The sequence below is a fragment of the Myotis nattereri genome (assembly GCF_964212035.1).
Source record: "Myotis nattereri genome assembly, chromosome: 1".
Classification (NCBI taxonomy): domain Eukaryota; kingdom Metazoa; phylum Chordata; class Mammalia; order Chiroptera; family Vespertilionidae; genus Myotis; species Myotis nattereri.
Genome location: NC_138075.1, coordinates 220177487 through 220204462, shown reverse-complemented (window position 1 = coordinate 220204462; position 26976 = coordinate 220177487). Strand labels below are relative to the sequence as shown.

The following is a 26976-nucleotide window of genomic DNA, read 5'->3' as shown; positions in this document are numbered from 1 at the left end:
TCCTTTTCTTTAGTTTGAGAAAACATAAAAGCCAGTTTGAAGTCATTTACCTAATTTAGTGGATACATTTGTCTGATGTTTTATTAATGGTGAAGTGCTATTTGCCACTTGGAAGGGATCCACGATCGGGTGTGGATTCCTGCCAGCGCAGAGGGGGCTCACTTAATTCCTTCACTCCCAGCCACTTATGTCTTTTAATTCCAGTTTCTACTCTTGGAGGGCAGGTCCCCAAGAGCCAAATGCTGCTGATCCCTTTTTCTGATATTGTACAAAAAGAAGGAAATCATAATAGGGCCTGAAAGAAATGTTTTCTATTGTAATCCATACCCACGGATGTTTATCAATTTTAGAGAGAGGAAGGGAGGGAAGGAATGAGAGAGAGAGACAGACAGACAGACATCGATATGAAAGAGAAAAGAGAAACGTCCATCAGGTGCCTCCCATATGCACCCTGACCAGGATCAAATCTGCCACCTTTCCGTGTAGGGAACGATGCTCCAACCAACTGAGCCACCTGCCCAGGGTGGAAGAAGTGTTTTATGTTGAGTTATTATTCTTTCTTATCGAGCAAAAAATGAAAGTGACCTCCTAAAAAAGATTTTGCAAGCAGTTCCTGCAGAGACTAACTAATAATTCAAACTGGGAGCCACGAGTTTTATTAACGTGCCTCCTAGCCCTACCCGCCTCTTTACCCGCCCGTCCCCCAGCACCAATCGGCTATCAGTATGGTGGCACTGAAGAGCGATTTGCCTTGGATTTGTCTCTCTGCACCGTTTTGAATGAACCTAGGCAAAACATTCTCACGGTCATGTTCCAGTTTCCGCATATTTACTTAGCTCGCAGGTGAAAGAAGAGAGACTCGATGCTGTGGTTGTGAACCAGCTACATTTTTAGACAAGTAATATGATTGCAAGTTGCTAAGCTTTATCTAATTCTATGTTAAGAAACAAAGCTATATATTATTACTAAAGATTTTTCCAAGTTTTGAAATAACTATTTCTGTTTTGTTTTGTGTGTGTGTGTGTGTGTGTGTGTGTCTTTGCTTTAAACCTCTTGCCCGCCATTTAGTCGACTGCATTCCAACAACCTGTACTGTGACTGCCACCTGGCCTGGCTGTCGGACTGGCTGCGGCAGAGGCCTCGCGTGGGCCTCTACACTCAGTGCATGGGCCCCTCCCACCTGAGGGGCCATAATGTCGCTGAGGTTCAGAAGCGAGAATTTGTCTGCAGTGGTAAGGGAGAAAGTGCCTTTATGTAGTCTTATTGTATGCTGTCTTCAAGGACACCGTGAAAAATGCATGCTCTCAGGGTTCCGTGTTGCTCACTAATGTGTGCAATTGTGTGCTAATCACTCTATGGAAATCCTCTGTTTTAGTGGTGATAATAATATGCTCTAAGACATCAGTGCAGGCTTTATAATTACTGATTACTTGTACCTAAGGAATGATGAAAGACTTTTTCAGCTTTCACTCCAGGGGAAATATAGGAAATCCCTAGATTTTAGTTCTCTTTGCTGCTCGTTATTTTCCCTTTAAGTAATCATTTATATCTACTTTTATGTTAACAATTGGAAATATGATTAATTAACCCTGGATCTCTGCTGGGAAATTCAAAAAAAATAACTATAGTTGCAAAGTGACAAAGTACTTTCTGTGTATACATATACAGTAGGGGTTGAAGTCTACGTCAAAGACGTAAATGACTAGCTTTAGTAACAAAAATCTGAAAACAAAAATAAGACATGGGTGATATAAAATATCAGTAGATGACATTTGCTTAGTTCTTTCCCTGTGCTTAAACACCAATCTAAGTATTTCACATATAGTCACCTCATTTTACCTCCCTCATAACAGTTTCAGGGAAATGTAATATCTATATTAGAGGTTACATTACTGAGAAAAATATACTAAGTAACCTTGTTCACGGTTATATAGTTTAAACCAAGGATCTCAGCCTAGGCAGTCTGATACCCAATCCATGGATAGATAGATAGGTAGATAGATATTTATATATATTTATAAAATTATATGTTAATACAAGGTGGGGCAAAAGTAGGTTTACAGTTGTGAGTATGCAAAACAGAGTTTATTCTTGTATTAATATTTATTAATTATTGTATTATTTTCCATACAAAAACTGTAAACTTATTTTTGCCCCCATTTATATTTTATTGATCCATATTAACATATAATTTCCTTTATAAATACAGGGCTGATTCTCCTTTAGAACTGACTGTTCAACAAACAATAAGAGGCATAAATGGTTACCAGTTTCTTAAAGGAATGAGAAGAGGTGCCAATATAGGATTCTAAGTTATTGTTACCTTTTAGTCCTCTTTATGTACTTTCCCACACTTTTTATAACCCACACAAAATTTCCTTGTGATGTCATGAAATGTTCTCAATAGGCCTAGTTGAATTTTTTTAAAAATTAGATAATGAAATGACTCACAATTTGTCACTAACCACTTTTTCTCTCTTCACTTCCCTCCTCCCCCCCCCCCCGCCCCCTCGTTTTCTAGATGAGGAAGAAGGCAAGTTCACGTTTCTTTTTTAGACTGAGAGTGTGTTTGTGGAGTCTGAGAGGTGTTGGGAGGGACAGGGTTAGCAAGAGCCTGCTGCCACTGCCTGGCATGTCCCCACCACGCAGGTGCTCTCCCTGCAGGCCTGAGAGGGTTGTCCCTGCTGCAGGGCCAGTGTGTGCACCTGCCCATTTGCTAAAATACTGCTGACACTGTTGTGCATCCTTCAAACAGTAAAATCTCATTTCAAAATAATTTTGTTTTCAAATAATGAGTAGTTAAATTATATACCTGCGGGAAACTACTTATGCCAACATTTTAGGCCACAGGAAGCCAAAAAATAAAGCATGTCAATTAACAATGTCAGAGTGACATGTAACAAATTATTATAATAGCTCCAAAGAAAATGGTCATTTTGAACCTATTCAGACATTAAACTAAGTATGATCTAGTTTCCCCCCACATTTATGGTCACGTGATTTCTTATTTAAAATCAACAGCTATGTCTACCAGGAGGGACATTTTTATTTTTGAGGTAAAGTAAGTTAAGCTGTATAAGTTTAGTAAAGACCAAGCTCTATTTAAGCTTATTAGAAAATGAAATATAGACTAGTCTGAAGTTGCTGTATTTTTGGAACACAGAATAGTTTTGAATAGAATTTTACTTTTGGAATCTGAATTTAGACTTTCTCACCATGATTTCAAGTCTTACACTTATAATTGGTACTAGAGGCCCAGTGCACAAAATTTGTGCACTCGGGGGAGATCCCTCAGCCTGGCCTGCCCTCTCACAGTCCGGGAGCCCTCGGGGGATGTCTGACTGATGGCTTAGGCCTGCTCTCCGTGGGGGAGTGGGCCTAAACCATCAGTTAGACATCCTTAGCGCTGCTGCCAAGGCAGGAAAGTCTCCCACCACCACCACTGTGGTCGCCAGCCATGAGCCCGGGTTCTGGCTGAGCGACGCTCCCCCTGTGGGAGCGCACTGACCACCAGGGGACAGCTCCTGCATTGAGCGTCTGCCCCCTGGTGGTCAGTGCACATCATAGTGACCAGTCGTTCCACCTTTTGGTCGATTTGCATATTAGTCTTTTATTATATACGATAATTCCTTTTAAAAATCTCATTTGCTTCATCTGGATATTGACCCCAAAATTATATAAATGCATGCTTCCTAAAGTATATTTTGGAAACAAGACCATTTTATAATCAGGTATATAGAGAAATGTTTTTGACATGCTTTGTTTGTTATTTGAGATAAGCTTGCATGTCTCCCAATTATGACTTTCAGGAGGAAGAATATACTTGCTGTTTATGTTTGTTTTGTTTGTTTTTTTTTTTAGGTCACCAGTCATTTATGGCTCCTTCTTGCAGCATCCTGCACTGTCCAGCCGCTTGCACCTGTAGCAACAATATTGTAGACTGCCGTGGGAAAGGTCTCGCGGAGATCCCCACAAATCTGCCTGAGACCATCACAGAAATGTATGTGTCCTAAAACCCCCTGGCACCCCTCCTCCTCCACAGGGATCCAGACCCTGACTTTCCTTAGGAGAGTCTGGGTTTATCAAAGGCAGATCTGATCAATTAGCTTAGACAAATGTTCCTTTCAGAATGGTATTGACCCTTACTCTGTTTAATTAAGTATCTTGTTGAAGTGGCTAAGATTTGTCTTTTTTAAGCACAGGGAGAAGGAAAAGGAATGCATTTTAAGGAGAAATAGTACGTTTCCTTCCCTTGAGAAAGGGTTATTGGGCTATTTAGGGACAATAAGCAGGGCTTTACTAGTCTGACTGTGTGGGTCTTCCCCAGTTCGTTTCAAGCCCGGAGCAGAGGGAAATAAGGCAGCTGGGGTAATAAATCATAGAAACAGGATGGCTAGATGGTGTTTGGTCTCCTCAAGAGCTCACATTTTAAAAAGCAGTTTAGCTGTTGTGTGTGAACTATTGTATAATCTGCCACAAAGTATAAAAAAAGGTAATAATATAAGTCAAAAATATAAGATACTTAAATTCGTGAGCATTTGAGCCTACTTGTGTTGATGTTAAAGCCATCAGAAGTTAAATCCCCTTGACAAAATGGTTCATACCTGTCTGTACGCAGCTGCAGCGAGCATTTGTCCCTGCCAAACCAAGGTCATGTGCAGGAAACAAGGCCATGTGTGATGTCAGAGGGACCCCTTTAACCAGCTCAAGCATTAAACATTAGGGAAAATCTTTACCTCGGTATTCTCTCACTGAGAAAGCACCTCTTATCCACCTAGGTGCCATATTATTGTTTTAGAAGCCAGTTCTAAATTTTAACTAAACAAATAGCGCTGGGCATTTTTGGATGAAATAATAATGTAGGACCACTTCTTGTGATAAATCTACATTGTAGGCACAAAAAGATCAAGTTATTTTCAAAAACTATTCATTTATCATTTCATTTTTATTTTTTAATAATTTATTGGGGTGACATTAATTAATAATGTTATATAAATCTTAGGTGGACAACTTTATAATAAAACATCTATATTCTCTATCATGTGTTCACCACCAGAAGTCTAGGCTCCTTCCTTTTTTTTTTTTTGGCCAATTCACTGCTCTAATTTATTTACGTGAGAATAACCTTAGTTCCCAAGACCCATTGTCACTATTTTAAAGTATCTAGTGTGTGCTTAAACATGTGCTTACAGCTTTGCTGTCTTAGACAGGGTCCTCTGAGGAACTCTAGAATTTATGGCCATTTGACCCAGACATGGATAATGAAGGCACATAGTATTCCTATCCTATTTCTGATTGATGGGACACTGCCTTGCATAGAAGACACGTGCTTAGTATTTTTTAGCTGAATCTGGGAAGGAGAAAAATATATAGTTTTAGAAGAGGTGGGTGACATCACACAAAAGAGAAACAGCAGGAGCCTAGGACAGCGGTGGCAGTGAGTTATGTTTTAGAGATTGTACCTTTGAGGCGAACGGGAGTACGAGGTGCATGCCAAGGCACAATAGAAAATAAACCCAAAAAAGGATATCTCTCTGTATACTTTCCAAGCCACGGGTACTGAAGGACTTTCATCTTAGAAGATGTAATATATGATGAAGTAGATAGTAGTTTTAGAATAGGGAATAGTACACATATATTCATCTATCCAGGCATGAGCATTTATTTATTTGCTTATGTGTTTATATATTTACTGGAGGACCGGTGCACAAAAATTTGTGCACTCGGAAGGGGTCCCTCAGCCCAGCCTGTGCCCTCTCGCAGTCTGGGACCCCTCTGGGGATGACCACCTGCTGGCTTAGGCCTGCTCCCCATGGGATTGGGCCTAAGCTGGCAGTCAGACATCCCTCTGGCAGTCCGGGAGCCCTCGGGGGATGCCTACTTGCCAGCAGGGAGCAGGCCTAAGCTGCAGTCGGACATCCTTAGCACTGCTGAGGAGGTTGGAGAGGCTCCCACCACCACCACTGTACTGACAGCCATCAGCCTGGCTTGTGGCTGAGCAGAGCTCCCCCTGTGGGAGCGCACTGACCACCAGGGGGCAGCTCCTGCATTGAGTGTCTGCCCCCTGGTGGTCAGTGTGTGTCATAGTGACCAGTCATTCCCAGTCTTTCTGCTGTTAGCATCAATTTGCATATTACCCTTTTATTATATAGGATAGAGGCCTGATGCATGGGTGGGGGCTGGCTGGTTTTCCCTGAAGGGTGTCCCAGATCAGGGTGGTGGTCCCGCTGGGGTGCCTGTCCATCCTGGGTGAGGGGCTGATGGCTGTTTGAAGGCTGGCCACGGCCCCCAGCCACCCAAGCTCCCAGTGGAGGCTGGCTGGAAGCAGGTATCTGGGATTTATTTAGCTTCTATAATTGAAACTTTGTTGCCATGAGTAGAGGCCATAGCCGGCCAGGGCAGGCGGAAAGCTTGGCTTCCTCCATCGCCGAGGCTACCAAGCCTCCTGCTTGCTCCAGCTCCATGGCTGCCAGCCGCCATCTTGGTTGGGTTAATTTGCATATGGTTGCTCTGATTGGCTGGTGGGCATGGCTTGGGACATAGCAGAGGTGCAGTCAATTTGCATGTTTCTCTTTTATTATATTAGATTTGATTTCAGAGAGGAGGAGAGGGAGAGAGAGATAGAAACATCAATGATGAGAGAGAATCATTCATCAGCTGTCTCCTGCTCTCCTCCTACTGGGGCTGGAGCCAGAAACCTGAGCATGTGCCCTGAATGGGAATTGAACCATGACATCCTGTTCATAGGTCGATGCTCAACCAGAGGCATTGCCGGTCCAGGCCTGAGCATTATTAAATAAACACTATATAAAAGCAGCATGAATATCCAGAGGCCTTTCCACAAGTGACCAACACATTTGACATCCAAAATAAAAGCTATGAAATGAGGTACAAAATAGTAACTCTGAGAAAGGAATAAATTAAGTCAAAGGTATTTATTGCAGAGCGGGTAAATTGGGGGTTACAGTGTGAACCAGAGTTAGAAAGTTTTAGTTAGGACCATGCGTCTACCCACTGTTCACTATCTGTGAGACCGTGGGCAATTACTTCTCATCCACGAGACTGTCTCCACATCTGAAGCTGAGGGTTATTGTGTGTTTGAGATGGAGTAATTAATACATGTAGAGCTTTATGTGCTTAGCATATAGCAGTGGTTCTCAACCTGTGGGTTGCAACCCCTTTGGGGGTCGAATGACCCTTTCACAGGGGTCGCCTAAGACCATCGGAAAACACATATATAATTACATATTGTTTTTGTGATTAATCACTGTGCTTTAATTATGTTCAATTTGTACCAATGAAATTGGGGGTCACCACAATATGAGGAACTGTATTAAAGGGTCGCAGCATTAGGAAGGTTGAGAACCACTGGTATAGTAGTCATTCAATAAATGATGCCTTGATCATTGAAGCCTTTATATAGGAGGTAGCCTGTGAGGTAGGCCTTGAAGAATAGATAGTGAATAGAAATGCAGAGACGAGAAAGACTTTCTATCTTAATTGAACATCATAAGCAAAGGCAATAAGAATGGTAATACAAGACACTACAAAGCTCACTTTGGTATGTGAAACTTGAGAGAGCAGGAAAATAAAGTGAGAAAGCTTGGTTGGAGCCAATTCATGGAGGGCCTTGGATAGTATAAAGATCTTTGTCTTTATTTGGAATGCAGCTGGATACAGGAGTTTTCATCTGAATCTTCAATATTAATGGATCGGACAGCATATGCAGTGGTTGGCAAAAGGAGAGAATACCAGGCCTGGGGCCTCTAGGAGGCTATGATGTTGATCGAAGGGCAATGTCATGAGAGCAGGAGCTAATAAGTAGCTGTCAGAATGATGATGTGGAAGCAGATATGATAGCTAATAGAGTAGACATAAGGGAATTTGAAATTTGATGAGATAAGAGAATAATGGTGAAAAATGAACCAAAGATGATGCCAGAGTGTCAAGTATGAGGACTGGGAGATTGTGGTCATATCGTGTGTAAGAATCTGAGGAACCCAACCAAGACTGGCAAGGAAGAGGGTGATGAGCAAAATTTGTGAAATGCCTAAGTGCCACCGAGAGATTTGGAGGCACTAAAGTCAAACAGGCTGTAAGTAAGGAAAGACTGAAAGTAACACGAGACATTTAAAATGGTTTATTTCATGTAGTCTACTTTTTTTGTATTCTGCATGCTCTATAGATTTTGTATAATGGTGGAATTTAGTAACATAAAAGTTATACAAAATAATATGTCCCATTGGTTTTGCCCATATTGGGGAGGTGGTGTATTCGGTAAAGCTAGAATAAATTAAATTTATAAGTTGAGATGACAATATATGTGAAACTTTAGGTGTATTTTATTTCTCTGGTTATTACATTATCAGCTTTATCAGTAGAGCAGCTGATAATAAATCATATTGATCTTCAACTCCAACAAAGTACCGCCATTACCATCAGTTATATTGGCATAACTTACCAGCTTAGTAACTTACTTCTTTTATTACACTTATTTTTTATTAGAATAAAGGACATCAGTAAGATTCAGAAAATGTGAAAATAAAGATATACACCTTTTAAATTTTTTATAGATTTCAGGTTTTTAATGTATAAGTAACTGAACATTATAAACACCCATATTTTTCAGATACCTTTTAAATCTGGATTTTACCATGAAGTGTTAGTAGAATTTCTTTATTGGAGGTTATTATATATTTCACTCGATAATGTTGAGTTGATTTCCTATGTGGTATGTCCTGATTCCTGCAACTGTCTCATAATATAATTCTGACCAAAAGAAAGTATGTATGTGCTCTGTGTTGGAGTAATCAAGTGCCAAAAAAGCCTTGACCATCTTCTTTTTTTTTTTTTTTTCTATTTTGTGCTTGCACCTATAATTAAAGTCAGAATTGAAATAACTTGGAGAAGGAAGGATAGAAAGAGACTAACATTTGTCCAGTACCTGCAATGTTGGGTATTATACCCACATTATATCATTCGATCTTCTCATTGACCCTTGTGGGGTGTATTTGGAAAAACTAGTGCAGAGGCAAATGTTAAGTAAAGATTGGTGGTTTCCTCCCAGAGGCCTCATTATCCTGATGATTTTACCGCGACCCAGGGTCTGTCCTCCCCTTTGCAGGTTAGAAATCAGATTTGACTGCACCTACTCATTACATGTATATTTGTGCATTTGTTCCTTTTCCCTACTAAAGTTGAGGTTCTAATGAAGACAGGAACTGATTCTGGTCTAATCACCATTGAATGCCCAGCAACAAAGCTAGCACCCAGCACATAGTAGGCACTTGATAGATATAAGTTAAATATTTATTAAATGGATGGATAATTTAAAAATTAAGCATTGAGAGATGATTTATCTGTGAAAGGATGGAGCTGCATTAAACAAGGTTAAAAAATAAAACCTGGCCGAAACCGGTTTGGCTCAGTGGATAGAGCATCAGCCTGCGGACTGAAAGGTCCCAGGTTCGATTCTGGTCAAGGGCATGTACCTTGGTTGCGGGCACATCCCCAGTAGGAGATGTGCAGGAGGCAGCTGATCGATGTTTCTCTCTCATCGATGTTTCTAACTATCTCTCTCCCTTCCTCTCTGTAAAAAATCAATAAAATATATTTTTTAAAAAAAGTAAAAAAAAAACAAAAAAAAACCTGAAAGAGCAGTCCTTCTCTTCCTGTAGAAAAGAAAATAGTGCCTTTTAAGCATAAAATCAGGAAAAGTAAATGAGTAGGCTCTTTAATGGAGTGGCCTATCGCTCTTGTTTCTCGCACTCACTTGGATTCCACTCTCTCCATGATCTGAGAGCTCCTTTTTCTCTATTCAAAGCTGACCAACCCCGCATCTACCAGGCTTCCTCCTTCCTTAATATAATAGTCACTCCAGTCTTCTTACAGATGTCTTAGGCATCTTCCTCTAAGGCAGCGTTTCTCAACCTGTGGGTCGCGACCCCTTTGGGGATCGAACGACCCTTTCACAGGGGTTGCCTAAGACCATCGGAAAACACATATATAATTACATATTGTTTTTGTCATTAATCACTATGCTTTAATTATGTTCAATTTGTAACGATGAAAACACATCCTGCATATCAGATATTTACATTACGATTCATAACAGTAGCAAAATTACAGTCATGAAGTAGCAACGAAAATAATTTTGTGGTTGGGGGTCACCACCACATGAGGAACTGTATTAAAGGGTCGTGGCATTAGGCAGGTTGAGGACCACTGCTCTAAGCCACATTCCCTCCGCAAGGAACCCATGCACACTTACCTCACAGGCCTAAAGGCTGCCAACCTATTTTGCTATTTTAAAAAGATGGGGTTCAAAACAGTTAGGAAATCTTGTAAAACAGAAATTCATCAATTGCGAAATGGCTAAACTGGCCTCAGTCTTACGTTTATTTGTCTCCCTAGTTCATGTCCCTTTCTTTACCCAGCTGCCAAAGGAAGGTGGGCATGGCTCAGCCTGTTGGGACAGTGTACAGGGCAATCATTGAAAACATCAGTAGAAACTAACTGATTACTCAGAAAACCAGGACATTAAGAACTTTAAGAAACTTACACGTCAAAAGAACGTGGAAGAGGCATAGAGAATGCATGCAGGTACAGGAATGCTTGCAAAGCTGAGGGCTGTCTCAGATTGTCTCATGCCTAGAACTGCTGTCATGTCATTGTCTTGTTCTGTGTTAAACATCCTCCCTCCCCCTGGCTTTCATCTGCACAGAACTTCTATTTCTTTAACTTGATATTTTGAATCATGTCACACTATTCTATTAGACTGCAAGCTTCAGGGGGGCAGGACCATGTTTCTTTCCTCACCATTTCTGCCCCAACACTTAGCATAGACATAGTGTGGGTGGGGAGGACAGTGCTGGGGATCATAGCAGGATACGCCCCAAGCCCCCATATGACAAAGGGATTTGGATTAATGAAGATGGGGCGGGGGTGGGGGGAGTGGAATAGAATGTGTAATATAAGGTGAAATTAAGTTTAAAAGAAAGAAGCTGTTTCTAGTACTTCGCTATGTTGATCTCTGCTTGTTGAAACCTTGTTTTCATTCAGATGGAAGGCCAGAGGCAAGCCTGTGTATGAACTGGCCCATGGCAACAAATCGTTAATAGCAAATTGATTCTGTGTATATCAAATCCTCAGAATTAATTTCTTAAATCACATTTCGAGGTATAAAATTACAAATACAGTGTGATGGATGGCTATAAAGTAGACATTTAGTCCTCTTCAATCCAGTTATAGATTTTCTGTGGCATGTCACCTGTTCAAAGCATTATACAGAAAGTCCATGCATCATGGAGAATAGTTAGTAAGAACGTAAATTGTAACAATTTAGAATGTCTCTGTGAGTCTTAATATCTACTGGTTTTACTCTTGGTTGCCTTTTTTAGGGCTCAGAAACTGGGAGCCCTACAAATCTGTGTTGCTGCTCCTGCTGCTGCCGCTGTTTGTTTGAGAGAAGATGGTCAGGGAAGAGTTTAAATCATGGGAAGGGGAGGGGTGTGGCAATGTTATCAGAACACTGAGTGTTGTTTCAACGTTTTCTAAGATGGATTGCAAAATCTCAGAGACTAGAACTGTTTCCAGACATGCTATTCAAATAGATACGATGGAAACTCACTTTCCTGTGTACACTCACTGGACGACTCTTACTCCGTCAGTGATAAACACGGCTGAAAAGGAGTCACAATGATGGAGCGGATATGAGTGAGGTTGGGGAGTCCTTTTGTTCTTTTAGCCTCTTCTGGACCACTGGCACGCATACATATAACGAAGTGGAAATAAGAATAATTCATGAATGCTATATCTGATTACAGCCTCCATTTGTGATACTAAGTAAAACTTTAAAAACATACATTTGTTCCTCTTTTTTTTTTTTTTTTGTTTAGACACATTTACCATATATTTTTAACAGATTTTGCATGCTATTGCTGCTCTGGCTCCTTCCAAAATTTTGAACGCTTAATTCTTTTAAATTCTACATACAAAAAAAATACATATGGATATGTGTAATCCCTCTCACCCTTTCCACCCTTCCCCCCTGAGTGCCGACTCTGAATCCAGCAATACTCAGTTCTAGCCTTCAGAATGTTTACCCTGCAGAGAACTGAACTTTTAGACAAATAGAAATGTTTAAATTATATGATAATTCATAAAATGCATGTGCACGGGGAACACAGAGAAAGGAGCCCCTTGGTTTGCCTGGGAGAATCAAGGAACCTTCAAGTCTGAAACAGAGAAATTGAGGGCTTTTTAGACAGGAAAGAACATGTGCAAAATCCCAGTCAAGTGAGAGGAGTATATCTTTGAGAAATTAAGAGTTTTAAGATGCTAGAACATAAAGCAGAAGTCTAATCTTGCAGGATCGCCTGTTTGGATGACAATAGGATACAAGAAAGTGTGGAGCAGGGTAGTAGCATGGTTAGATGTGTTAGAAAAATCTCCCATCGTGTAGTGGAGAGTGGTTTGGAGGGAAGGAGCCCAGTGATGATGAGATAGCAACAGCCTGTCTGTGCCATGGTGAAGGCCGCGTAGCAGCAGGCAGTGATGGGAGGAGACTCCAAGAAGTGGCCCTTGTGCTGTAGGGTAGTTTCCTAAAATCATCTACAGGAAAAAGTGGGTACCATCAGATGTGAAATAAGACCTGGGTAGACTTCAGCATAAAAGTAAAGGCAGCTGAGGTATAGTCAGAGTATTATTCATTCTCAGACTAATGAAAGAGTCTTTTTTTTTAGGAATTAAATTCTAATTTATATTTATATAATCAGCTAGAAAGATTAAGTTGAAAATTTATGTAGTTCAAATTCCACTAGTGATCACGGTGCTGTCTAACTTGAGGGGGGAAATAATGGAGAACTTGGCTAATAACTCAGGGTGGGGGAGAGTGCAAATTGCTACCCATTCATTGAGTAATACTATCAAATAAGCGATGTATAAAGATAATTTGCATACTATTTTTATAAGTAAAATCACATGGGGGACTTTGTTCAGTGCCTAATTCATGGTAAGTGTTCACGAGGTTTTAGTTCTTTTTTTAAAATTAAATATATTTTTATGGAGTTCAGAGAGAGGAAGGGAGAAGGAGAGAGAGATTGAAATATCAATAATGAGAGAGAATCATTAATCAGCTGCCTTCTGCACCCCTGCACTGGGGATTGAGCCCGCAACCCAAGGATGTGCCCTTGACCAGAATCGAACCTGGGACCCTTCACTCCACAAGCCAACACTTTATCCACTGAGCCAAACCGGCTAGGGCAGGCTTTAGTTATTAATGAAAAACAAAGCAACAGAAATTCTGGTTTTCTTTGCTGGATTGCTAAAGAAAAATCACATATGAAAATGTAGTGTTACTGGCATTATGTATCTATATTCTGTCCCCCTGAAATTAATGAGCCATATGCCTCTACTTTTCTCTCTAAACCTAAATCAGGTGATGTGTGCATTGAGTGTACCTGTGTATTCGAATATGCATCCATAGGAACGCATGCATGAACATGTTAACACTCGAAGGGTCACTGCCTGAAATATGAGGCCAATAGGAACAAACACTCATTTTTGTCTTGCTTTACAGGCCCAAAGGCCAAGTGGAAAAAATAATTAATTCTACTATGAAAACACCAATTGAGTTTACACCCAGGGGAATGTACCCTAGAATGATGTCACGAGAAATAAAATAAGATTAAGGAAATGGATAATTTTCAGCAACAAGTCATGCCAAGCAAGGAAGGGATGGCTGATAATTAGTGTGGGCACAGTCCTAATGCAAAAACGTTAGTATATGCAAAGTCGGTCCCTCTAGGGGCCAATATTCTTTCAGCTGCTGAAATATTTATTAAACTTACAAAGTTCTGGAGACTGCAATTACATAACAGAAATAATATTCGGGTCTAAAAGAATCCTGGGCCATTTCCTGTGGGGACAAATGAAGGATTTCAATGGCATTTACTACTCACATTAGAAGTAACATTCCAGAAATAGAAAGTCCCCACTTTAGAAATATTATGTAAGAGGCACGAGAACCCCTAACCTCAGAGAAACATCCCTGCTTCCTCCTTTTCAAAAGCCTGCTGATGTTCCTTAGGCTGAGGAGGTTTGGCCACACTGGGAAGTCCCAGATTCAGAAGCTGGAGTCATCCCACACCCCCTTTCACCCCATCAAATCTATATTCTGTGCTCTGGCAGCTGCTTTTGCCATTTACATTAAAAGCAGATGGGGAAATTGCAAAGAACTGTCAGTTTTATTGCCATGCATAATCGGCATCTGGGCTGTGTATGTTACAGATACCATCAATCCAATCTCATACTTTCCTGGTGCTGTAAAAACTTTTTGAGGTTTTTTTAAAATGTGTTTTTCTTTATTTCAGAGAGAGGAAAGGAGAGGGAGAGATCGAATCATCAATGATGAGAGAGAATCATTGATCGGCTGCCTCCTGCACACCCCCTTCTGGGGATTGAGCCAGCAACTCAAGCATGTGTCTTGACTGGGAATTGAACTTTGAGCCACATTGGCCAGTCAAAACTATTTTAGTTTCTAAGCCACATGTTAAATATGTTTATCATGGAAATTGCAACTATATATACATACATATGTGTGTGTGTATGTGTGTGTGTATATATATATATACATATATATGTATATATATATTTATATGTATACATAAATGAATGATATATGTGTTTAATAGTTACTAAGTTATCTGCAAATCTGTACTGCTTATTTGTTTAAAAACATTTTTTAGAACCATATGTATTTATTTTATATTAGAGATCAAATCATGTACCAGATTTATTCAATTATATAATCTATGTGTATGTGTATATGTGTGTGACTAAAATGTATTGTAGGCATTATGTAATGCTAAGTGTCATATGTGTGGTTACATATATACTCATGTATATTCTCATATTTTTTTCTTTTCCCATTTTTTGTGCAAGAAGAAAAAAAATATCATATATTTTCTCCTACATCTCATTATTTACCAAAACACTTAGGGTAGGTTTTACTTTCCTCATTTTTCAGAAGGAGAAACTAAGACACAAAGAAGCAAAGTAGCTTTGCAAGGTCCAGAAAGCCAATGAGTGACGTAAATATAATGTAATCCCAATCTCTGTAAGCTTCTAATCACTGAGCTACACATGGTCATCTTTGTGTATAGACAGATACAAAACATTAATGTCTCTTGGAGAGAGAGCTACTTGTGTGTTGGCATGTAAATGTTATTTTGTATGGCTTGTCAAAGTAATCTAGTTTGAAGGTATTGAGACTAATGCCTGGGAATTGAACCAGGAGCTCAAGTGTCTTCACATCACTTAATATCTCCTCTGTGGCTGCAGAACTAGTTGGAGCTTTTTCATTGCCCCGCGACACTGCGCTGAATACTCTACTGATGTAAGATGTGATAGTTTTTTCATTTTCTACAATCTGAATTAGGCACTAGAAGGTGACATATATTGGTTGCAATCCATTCTTTAGGAACTCTAAAAGTATCAAGACATGTTTTATTCATATAAAAATCAGTAATTAATGAATAAGAGAAAAATGTATGTGAGTGGAGAGGAAAGGTCTTTATTGGTTAAATTATTTTAAATTGTTGGATTGGAGCAGTTAGAAAACTGTCTCCATTTTTTTTATCTCATTGAGCTTCTAACTAAAGCTTCCTTATGGTTTTGATGAAGTGGTAGCAGCAAATTGCTTTACATAAAACAGATAGATGATTGATAGATAGATAGATAGATAGATAGATAGATAGATAGATAGATGATAGATAGATAGATAGATAGATAGATAGATAGATGATAGATAGATAGATAGATAGATGATAGATAGATAGATAGATAGATAGATAGATAGATAGATAGATAGATGATAGATAGATAGATAGATGATAGATAGATAGATAGATAGATAGATAGATAGATAGATAGATAGATGATAGATGATAGATAGATGAGAGAGAGAGAGGGAGAGAGAGGGAGAGTGAGATGGATCCACACACATACACAGTGATTAAATGTTTTAGAATTGTTCACATACATTCTGTGGAGAAAAAGGAAAATGGTAAGGTCCTGTCTACTTTTATACATTAAAGAAAGGTTTTCTTACACTATGTGATTTATAGAATTTTCTCCCTCCCTTATTTAGTTTTCTAAATATATTTTTACTTTGAAATTCCAAATAATGAATTTTCTTTCTATGAAGGACTAGCATTTATTTGGAAGGCTCTTAATTATGGTGGATTTTAGCGATTACACTATCTGTTTTTATAACCCTAAATGTTTTTAATTTGATTCTTCATGGAACAATGGATTCATATTTGCATCTTATAAATTCAGCAGAGTCTATGCTATTAAAATAGAAGATCAGAGGACAGCAGAGATAGAAAATGTACATTTCATTTGCTTTTTGAAACCTTCACCTGAAAAGTCTTAATATTTTTCTTATTGATTTTTTAAATAATTTGGTTTAAATATTTCCCCCTCTATTTTGTAGGGGTAAGGATACCATTTGGGATATGTGTGGTTTATAGTTTATAAAATATATCCTGGTTTTCTTATTTTCAAGAACCTGAAATTTATGAAAGGTAGTTATATGAACTTGTTTTACATGACTGTTCAGTGAAATCTACTAGTCACTCAGACTTTTTAATTTGTTCTCATCATAGCATTATAATCTTTTGAGCAAATTAACAAAATGAAATGTTTCATTAGCCTGGATTTGAAGAAAGTTCTAAAATCAATAATATGCTAACTATGGCTTTCTTTTAACTTTATTTTTATTGATTACATTTTAAACTTCTTAAAATTTAACTATAAGAATGGATTACAGCAAAAAAAAAGTGTCTAAACCATCAATTTGTAATGTTCTAGTCTATAATGTATTAGGGAAATTATTTAAATGCCCTGTGTTACATTTAGAACTTTTGAGAAAAATATGCCTTGTTAGAACCTACATAGGTAATTGAGGTGCCAAATCCACATTTTCTTCATAAAGTTTTTTCTTGTCTTCTGGGGTAAATCTGCCTCGTAAGAGCCAACAACTTGGTGGAGGAGAAATTTGTAGAAAATGGAATACAGAGAGATAAAAGCCCTTAGGAAGAGAATGCCCTCGGGTATATAGAAAAAGGTACCGCTAACCATACCTGAGGAAATAAAGTAAGGCTCCCAAAGGTGGCCATGTGTCAGTCACCTTCACATGACTGAACAGTATTATGAATAAAGATGTAAAAGTATTACCTAAATGGCTAATAATTGGAAATGATTTGGGAAAACATTTTGATAATTGGATATTAAAAGACATTAAAATAATATCTTCCAAAAATTTTAATGATATAAGAAAACATGTATGGCCGAGACCGGTTTGGCTCAGTGGATAGAGCATCGGCCTGTGGACTGAAGGGTCCCAGGTTCGATTCTGGTCGGGGGCATGTACCTGGGTTGCGGGCACATCTCCAGTAGGAGATGTGCAGGAGGCAGCTGATTGATGTTTCTCTCTCATCGATGTTTCTGACTCTCTGTCTCTCTCCCTTCCTCTCTGTAAAAAATCAATAAAATATAAAAAAAAAGAAAAAAAAAAGAAAACATGTATGATATGATATTTGTTATAAAGGATACAACTCCAATCCTTTGTATGCTAATACTTCAATTATAGAAAATAATAAGTATGCATGCATAAGAAATAAACTCACCAATTTTAGTTGTGCATTATGGACAATTAAATTTTATTCCTTACATATTTTATAAATAAACTTGAATTTATCGTGAATGTAAACATAATTACTTCTGCTTTTTAGAGGGAGAATTATGACTAATGGTGCAGGTGATAGAGACAGGATTTTACCTTTTGTGTAAGAGAGGAAGGGACAGAAACTTGAGGAATAGCTCAATGTGTCGGGGGTTAGAAAGCAAAGCGATAAGGTGAGGAAAAGAAAAGTAGAGTGAGAACCAGGGGAATGTAGTGTCACATGCAAGGAAAGAAGGATTGTTACCGATATCAATTGCCACATTGAGTTCAAGAGCAATGAGGATTGAGAAGCCTTGAAAGGGCTATGGAACCGGAAAAGACCAATACCTAATCAATGTTACTAAATCTCCTAGGGATCTCTTATTTGTTTTGAATTGATGTTCATTAATCAGTAATGTATATATTAAAGTATTACCAGCATTTAATAAAAATGAACCAATGTATATGATACATTTAATCATTATGTATACTCTCATTTATAAATATATAAGTAGATATAACATCTATTTATATATACATATACATATATATATTTAATCCAGGCATGAAAGTGGAGCTCATGCCGGGTATTTCAGTAGAGGGATTTAATATGAGGAATGAATTCAACAGTCCTAGAAGATGACACCGAAATTAGAAGGCTCTTCACCCCCAGGACTACAATGACCTAAGAATAAAGTGAGGTTATGCTAAGTCAGGAGGTGGCCCCAGCCAGAGGTGAAATTAGCAAGAGAGGAAAGGACTGCTGAGAACCTTCCCTGAGGGGACAATATCCTGGCTTCTCCCCTCTTCCTACCTCAGTCTCCAATCTGTGCCCCTCATTGGCCAAGTCACACAAAAGCCAATAGGCAAAAAGCCTAGTTCCCAGAAGCCAGCTGTCTTGGACATAGGGCAGAAGAGAAGAGGGGAAGGGGACTGGAAATGTTTAATAGGATATGTATATGGATAGACATGAGGCTGAGAGGCACCATTTTTGATGGACTAAAATATTTACAAAAATACTTAAAATACATATGTATTTCTTTTTCTTTCATAACCAGGTGGGTAGCATCTTGTCTTTCTCTGATAGCAGAACCATAGAGTAGAAAATATGAGAGTTATTTTCAACTGTTTGATTTTAGTGCATCATAAAAATACTTCAGTTGTGTTTAATGCACTTTGCTGCAGTGCTTTCCACATGAAATATTCACATAATGAATCAGAATCCAGACAGTCTTACTGAAAATGCCTGTAGTACTTATGGATTTAGAATTTAAGATTTTGCTTCATAAGAAGCTTCAAAATTAATTTTCTGAGCATAACAATTTTTTTCAATGTATAATACACTTTCTGTAGAGGACATAAAAGGTTTATAAGATTTAATATTCTACAATAATTTCCTTTGTGGAAGAGTTATAATTATCTCTAAAACATGTTATATATCTACCCAGTGTTACTACATATTTCTCTTACTGAAATAGGGTTATTAAAATGTACTCCTGAATTAATTCCCTACAGGTGCTTTCTCTTTGTACAAAGTCCAGTCTTAAATATTAATGGACATGCAATGCGTAAAAATTAGGATTTTTTATTGTTCTAATTGCCTTGTGTCTTTTTTCCAATCTTGCTCCACATTTAGGTCACAGAACAATTAGCTATAATGGTCATTTTTTAGGAAAAAAAAGAAAATATTACTCATAAAGTGGATCAACTTTTCTTCTTGACATGAATCGCGGGTTTGAATTAAACATAGCTGAGAGCTCAGGTTTCCATTTAAAAAATGAATTTTTTTATTGCAGACGTCTGGAACAGAACTCAATCAAGGTCATCCCTCCTGGAGCTTTCTCACCATATAAAAAGCTTAGAAGAATGTGAGTGAAAAATGTTCTGGAATATGTGTAATTTTTAAAATTTTACGGGTCATGACTGTGCAAAGACATCCATCTAAGTATGAATATTTAGGTGTTAGCTTAAATATTAAGTGATGGGACTGTTTGATGCTAGTTCTACAGTATGTAATATTAATAGCTAAACTGTGTAATAGTTTAAGGTTCTCTCTAATTTTACATATTGATTCACATGAGTGCAGTCAAGTCTTAGATGCTCTATATTCAAAAATAAGACATGGCATCTTTTATAACTAAGAAAACAGTCAATAATTGATTTAAAAGGGTGGTGACGTTTTAATATGTAGGACACTTTAGACGTTTCATGTTAAAAATTATATACATGTATTGATGGGTGCAAAATCAGCATACAAAGGCAATAAATAGCTTTCTCCTGAAGTAAATCTCACTGCCATTGTATTTAATATAACCTAACCCTATTTCTAATCTCAGCGACCTGAGCAATAATCAGATCTCCGAACTAGCACCAGATGCCTTCCAAGGACTGCGCTCCCTGAATTCACTGTGAGTATTGACCACAGCACTGAAGGAAAGCACACTTAATCGTGCCTCTGTGTTTTCATTTGGATTTTTAAAAATTGTTCCTTTAAGTTTTTGTATTATGAATTATTAATAACATTAATTATGATTAGTCATTAGTGAGTTCCACTGTTTTCATTGAGGAATGTTACCTGTCACTAAAATCAGTCTGTTATAGCCTAGCCGGTGTGGCTCAGTGGTTGAGCATCAACCTACAAACCAGAAGGTCACTGTTTGATTCTGGTCAGGGCACATGCCTGAGTTGTGTGGTCTTGATCCCCAGTAGGGGGTGAGCAGGAGGCAGCCAATGGATGATTCTCTCTTGTCACTGATGTGTCTATCTTTCTCTCCCTCTCCCTTCCTCTTTGAAATCAATCAATAAGTAAAAAAAAAAAAAAAAAATCAGCCAGTTTTAGGGTATATATTTTAGGACTTGATAATTTTGCTATTTAGAGAGCAATAGTAAAGAGCCCCCTTTTTTTATCATTTTTGTTTCTGAAATGAAGGGGAAATGTTTATTTTGGAGTGCTCTGGTCAATGTTGTATTTATAATCCTGAAGCGGCTAGATCTCTGGGGACAGCGTCAGTCCCCACTAGAAGGATGCTGACTGGCGTCTTGCAGAGAACAGTGGAAGGTGTCCAGGGAGAGACCCCTCAACTCCCTGCTTTCTCACCTTCAGACTCCCCTGAAAGAGCCAGCTTTAATCTCTAACAGTTCAAAGATAAGAACAGTTTTACAGCTTTTTAATGTCAAAAGGACTTTCAGGGAGATAGCTAAAGTGGTTCTAAAATAAATAGGTAAAGTCTGTCATTCCTTTAAACTTGTAAAAATGTTCAGAAGTTCATCAAGTAAAGTCACCTTTATTTCAGATTCTAACTTTAATGTTTGGAAGCGAAGGCTTGTATGTATTTTTAATGAGTTGATGCTTAGAGAATGGTTCCTACTGATGTAAATGACTGCAGAGCTCTATGAATTTCAGAAGTCCTTGGGAGCCAGTGAGAATTCCATGATGTAAATGTGTAAGACCCAGAAACACACCAGGGTTTATATAACAACTACACGCGCTTGCACCAAGGGGAGAACAAGACAGATGCGCTCGCCTGGGCACGTGGGTGTTCAGGTTGCTCTGCTCAGAAAACTACATATTTCTTTTAAAAAAGAAAATAAGAAACTATCACTTCAGCAGTGTCTGCTTAGGTTCATTGTTTGTTTGGGGTGTTTATTTGTTTGTTTTACTCCAGAAAGTCCAAGGCTAGGGAAACAATTGTTGGCAGAAGATGTAAAGTGTAGTCCTGTATTGCCCTCAAGGTGGGCTGTCAGATTCTAAAATACCAAAGTTTAATGTAAAACACAGTTAAATCACCCAGATTGTCCATAAAGTACTGTGCGTGCTATTCTGGACAATAATACTGTCCAAAGTAAATTCAGCCAAAAGGGCAGAACAGAAGTCAAGTCCATATACCAATTCCTGGTCCTTCAAGTGTCTGTGCCTCAAAGGTAGTCAGTAAATGTCAAGAGACGTGGAGAATTCTTACTAAGTCCCCTGTGCTTCAGCTGTTCTGTCTCTAAGGTGGGGGCAAGATTACTCCCCTGCTGGTTTTGTTAAAGCACAAAGAGAAGAATTCAAGAGATACCAGACATGGCCTTGACAGATTCTTCTGATTCTTATCAATTTGTATGTTCCTGGATTTTAATTATCCCAGAGAATTTGTATACCCCAAATCCTCAAGCTATAGTTTTCCTCTTTTCCCATTTCTTTAATTAACCCCTTGCAAAAGATTGTAGTTCACTTATTGTAATTACGTCTCTTCCCTAAGTAGCTCCCCAGTTCCACGGAGGTCTGCAGTGAAGGGCTGTTGTATTTTGATTCTCATTTCTGTATTCACACTTCCTACAGTCTTGCCTTGGAGTCCTGTTAACTCTCCTGCTTGGGACCATGCATTTTACTCCTGGTTTTCAAGGGAAATGAAAATGGGAGTAACCTCTGCTTTCTCTTTACTGTCTTTAAACTTGCTGAGTGTTTTACTTCTCAGATATACGTTGTTTTAATTTATAAGTATACCTCTCTACCGTATATTTAGATAGTGAAACCTGCCCATAGCACCTTTTACATGATAGCCATCTTAATAGGTTTCTGGTTTGGATATTTTTGTCTTGAGTAGGAGATCTAACTGGACAGGTGAATTCAAAGCTTGGGCACCAGTGCTGCTGCATCCTAGTACCTAGATAGTGACCTACTATCCTAGAGTGGAAACTCCAATGGTAAAACTAAGTTTAGAATTCCTAGCCTTCCTTCTAGCAGCAGGTGCAGAAGCTGCATTAAGATGTTCCTATTGTTCCAAAGAACTATAAAAACTTCTCCATCAGCATAATTGTGCACTGTATATAGAGTGCTGAATATAAGTCATATGTAAGAAAACTGTCATTCTTGGTCTTTGGATGGTATTATGCAAATCCCTCATGTATTTATATTCTTTTCAGTAGAATTCATTTTTACCTTTTAATTTCTTTCTTTTAAAGATATATTTTATTGATTTTTTTACAGAGAGGAAGGGAAAGGGGTAGAGAGTTAGACACATCGATGAGAGAGCAACATCGATCAGCTGCCTCCTGCACACTCCCTACTGGGTATGTGCCCACAACCAAGGTACAGGCCCATGACTGGAATCAAACCTGGGACCCTTGAGTCCGCAGGGCAATGCTCTATCCACTGAGCCAAACCGGTCAGGGCACCTTTTAATTTCTTTTTAACATTTGTTTCCTTCTTATGAGCACAGCACACATTCTCACTGACCTTCTTGCACTTGATGTCTTTATGTGATGACACATCTTTCCCTCATTTTTATAGATTTTTATATCTTTGCTTCTTTTTCTTTTTTATCATGTCGATCTTATTGTATGTAAGAAAAACATAACCAGCACTAGTACTGCTATCCCTTTTTGTGGAGAAATCCTATTACCATCCTATGTAGTATTTCTTTAGTATAATAGTTTCAAGATTTTGGGTTCATATACCCAATGCTACCTACACAGATAGATTTCCTCCATCCTTGTCTGATCCCCTTTTTCTCCCATGAACCCAAATTGTCTCATTTACCAAAAAAAAATTATCTTTTTAAACATAATATATATAAAAAACAACACTGATTTTCTGTAAAAATAAGTTTCACAATGCAAACATGACATACCTCCCAGCTGTTCCTCCTTTCATTTGAGCCTACCAAATAAACAACCTACCAAATTATTTGCCCATAAATTCTTATGTGGGCCTCCCACTACTTCTATGCATTATATTTCCTCCTTTAATTCTCAATCGGTTCAAAATATGAAACTCCTTCAGTATTCAAATTATTCTTTTGGGTTGCTCTTTGAAGCCATACCTTATTCATCTTGGTCATATCGGTGCCTGGGACATGCACAAATGATAAACATTCAAAAAATAAGAGTTGGAGTTAGTGTAATTGGGCACCAGGCTTAGAACCTAGCAATGTTGCTGGCACACAGTAAGTGTACAGTATCGATTGTTGAATGAACTGATTGAACAGTAATGAGTTGAGTATCGTGAATTGATGCCGTAATCTGCTCCTTTGCGTTCCTAAAGGCTCCTCTTTTCTTATTCTTGATCTTAAAACATTTTTGTTTATTCTTACTTTACCCATTCTTTGTTCCCTTACCTCCTTGACCCTGACAATACAGGTTTATCTCTTTTCTTCTTTGACTATTAAAATTATTTCTTCTGTTATTGATTTACCTTTAAAATATCTATTTTAAAGAAATAGAGAAACAGTGATCAGACTATTAATCCCCAGAGGGAAAGTAGGGGAGGGTGGGGGTAAGGGGAAGAGATCAACCAAAGGACTTGTATGTATGCATATAAGCCAAACCAATGGACATGGACAACAGGGGGATGAGAGCATGAGGTGGGGGGGGGGGGGGGAGGATGGGGGTTAATGGAGGGGATGAGGACACATTTGTAATTCCTTAACTAATAAAGAATTTAAAGATAAAAAAAAATCTATATTCTACAGAAATGAATTTTTGTTTTGCTATGTAACTTTACCATGGTAATCTATACAGATTTAAAGTCTCTTTACACAATATAGCACCCAGCTTTATTTATTCCCTTGAGAATTTTCTTCAATTTTATAATATATCCCACCTCTCACTGACATCTTAAAAGGGAAGCTTTATCCTCACTCTTATTTATCTCTCTTGTATTGTTATTTTCCTCCTTTTCAAACAGAAATCATGTACTGCTGTCTACCAAACATATTAATTATTTAGACTCTCATTTAAACTTTTTCTTCATGTATTATGGCATCCACTTATTTAATTTTCAAAATATTTTTTGTTTAAAAGGGTTTTTAAATCTGTATTTTTATATTTATTTTTATTATTGAAAGTATTATATGTCCCCTTCCCACCACCCTCCATTTACCCTCTCCACCCCCTGAGCCCCTCCCACTCAGAGCCTTCACCACACTATTGTCTTGTCAAAACTACTTCTTTTAGAATTATTTTTTTCTCAGTTTCAAAAGTAATATATGTTCATTGTAGAAAATGTAAAAATTAAGGAAAAACTGTATATATGCAAATTCAAGTCAACTCTGGATGGCAAATCATTTGCCATCCAAAGATACTTCACATTTTTTTTCTGTGTCTGTGTTTTTGTTTAATTTTTAAACAAAATTAAAATTATATGGTAATTTATTCCTTTATATTATGCTTTGAAAAAAATTTATTAAGTTTATTGGGTTGACATTGGTAATAAACTAATACAGGTTTGAAGTGTACAGTTCTATGATACATCACCTCTATACTGCATTATGTGATCACCATCCACAGTCAAATCTCCTGCCATCACCATATATTTGACCCACTTTACTCTTTACTACCTCCCTCTCACCCCCCTCTTTCTCTTGTAACCACCATGCTGCTGTTGTTGTCTATGAATTTTTATTTATTTGTTTTTCTTATTTGTTAATTTCTTGCTTTCAAATTAATATCCCAAATATGAGTGAAATCATATGGTTTTTGACCATTTCATCTAAATTACTTCACTTAGCATGATATTCTCCAAGATCCATCCATATTGCCACAAATGGCAGTGTTTCATCTTTTCTTTTGGCTGAGTAGTATCCTATTGTATATATGTACCACATCTTCTTTATCTAGTCATCTGTTGAAGGACACTCCAGTGGTTTCCATATCTTGGCCACCATGAATAATGCTGCAATGACCACCGGGATACATATTATCTTTACAAATAAATGTAAAAAATATGACAAGTTAGCAGTGCACAGTTTTATGTAAAGGCAATAAAATTATGAACTGTGTTCATTTTGTTAATTTTTCTTTTTCCAAACTTTCTATCATAAGCATCATCTCTGTATAGAGTGCTTACTAACTTCCTATTTTCCTGAATACAGATGTGTTGGACTAACTTGTTATACTGGTTTGGTGCCTGACATTTTTTTTTCCATTTAAATTATGTTTTTCCAGTGTTCTCTATGGAAATAAAATCACAGAACTTCCAAAGAGTTTATTTGAAGGATTATTTTCCTTACAGCTACTGTAAGTATTTGATTGTTTCTGATCTGTCGAACCCAATGTTAAATTTTGTCTGTGTGCCATTTCATATCTTCATGGGGGCTTCAGAAAAATTCGACCCAAAATGACATAGTTTAATAAAATGGAAAAGATTCGCCTAGTGCTAACATTGTTGACAGTTATTTATTTGAAGACACAACACTTTGAAATTGTCCCCAAACCTTTCTCTCCACACTTGTCACGAATATATGCATTTTATCTGCTCTGTCATTTAATGCTTTTACAATCCCTGCCCTTAGTGAAGCTTCTCTGGTTTGATTTAACAATAGTTGGAAAGGAGAAAAACATGGTGATATATTTATCCACCTTTGTGCAAAGAATCTGCAAGAGTGACAAGCTGGAATAACACCCCCCCAGCACAAGGACGGTGTGCAGGAGGCCAGAACACAGCAGTGCACTCAAACTAATCTTTAAGAGATTTCTCTGTAAATCCCTGGGTTATATCTTTAAAGACCACTCTGCTCAGACAACAGCTAAGTCTCTTTTGCCTCAAAAAAAAAAACCATTTACTGTACACATTTATAAGACTAAGACTTGACCCCAGGTATTTTAATTAATGCTTATATGCAAAGGAAATTAGAAAAAAATATGCTGTTATTAAGATCGGCCCAGCTGCTGTGGATGCAAAGATGAATGTGATGTAATTACTTCTCTCAACTAGTTCATAGTCAGTCTACTTTACAGTTTTCAAATGTATGATTTTACTTATGTGTAGAATCTAAAGATCAATATAAACAAACAAACAAAACAGAAACAGGCTCATAGATGCAGGAAACAGAGCGATGGTTGAGAAAGCGGAGGGGGTTTGGGGGCTGGGTGAAAAAAGTGAAGGGTTGAGAAGCACAGATTGGTAGTTATAAAATAGTAGTGGGGATGTAAAGAACAGCATAGGAAATACAGTCAGTATTATTGTAATAATTATGTATGGTGCTAGGTAAAATACTAGAAATAGGGGGAACATTTTATAAAGTATATGATTGTCTAACCACTATGCTGTACACCTCAAACTGATATAAAATGATATTAAATATAAATAGTAATTGAAAAAAATTATAATAGAAAAGTCAATATCATAAAAATAATTTAATTTGGAATATTATTTTTTTCATAGAGCAGCTGAATGGACTAGTGTTTTATGACTTTTATTTTTTTCTTTATGGTGTCCTTGACCGCAGAGGTTGGGTCTCACCCACCTTCATCTACTGCAAAGCTCT

The 26976-nt window shown here is 37.8% G+C and overlaps 1 protein-coding gene across 3 annotated transcripts in view; it reads left to right on the top strand.

The window, feature by feature from the left end:
- Nucleotides 1-26976, top strand: part of SLIT2 (slit guidance ligand 2) — a 358036-nt gene that overhangs the window by 223983 nt on the left and 107077 nt on the right. For all 3 annotated transcript variants that reach the window (XM_081083273.1, XM_081083272.1, XM_081083271.1), the window contains exons 8-12: nucleotides 1069-1244; nucleotides 3862-4000; nucleotides 19525-19596; nucleotides 20065-20136; nucleotides 25655-25726. In XM_081083273.1, the coding sequence (XP_080939399.1) occupies nucleotides 1069-1244; nucleotides 3862-4000; nucleotides 19525-19596; nucleotides 20065-20136; nucleotides 25655-25726 (531 nt within the window). The remainder of the gene's footprint in view (nucleotides 1-1068; nucleotides 1245-3861; nucleotides 4001-19524; nucleotides 19597-20064; nucleotides 20137-25654; nucleotides 25727-26976) is intronic.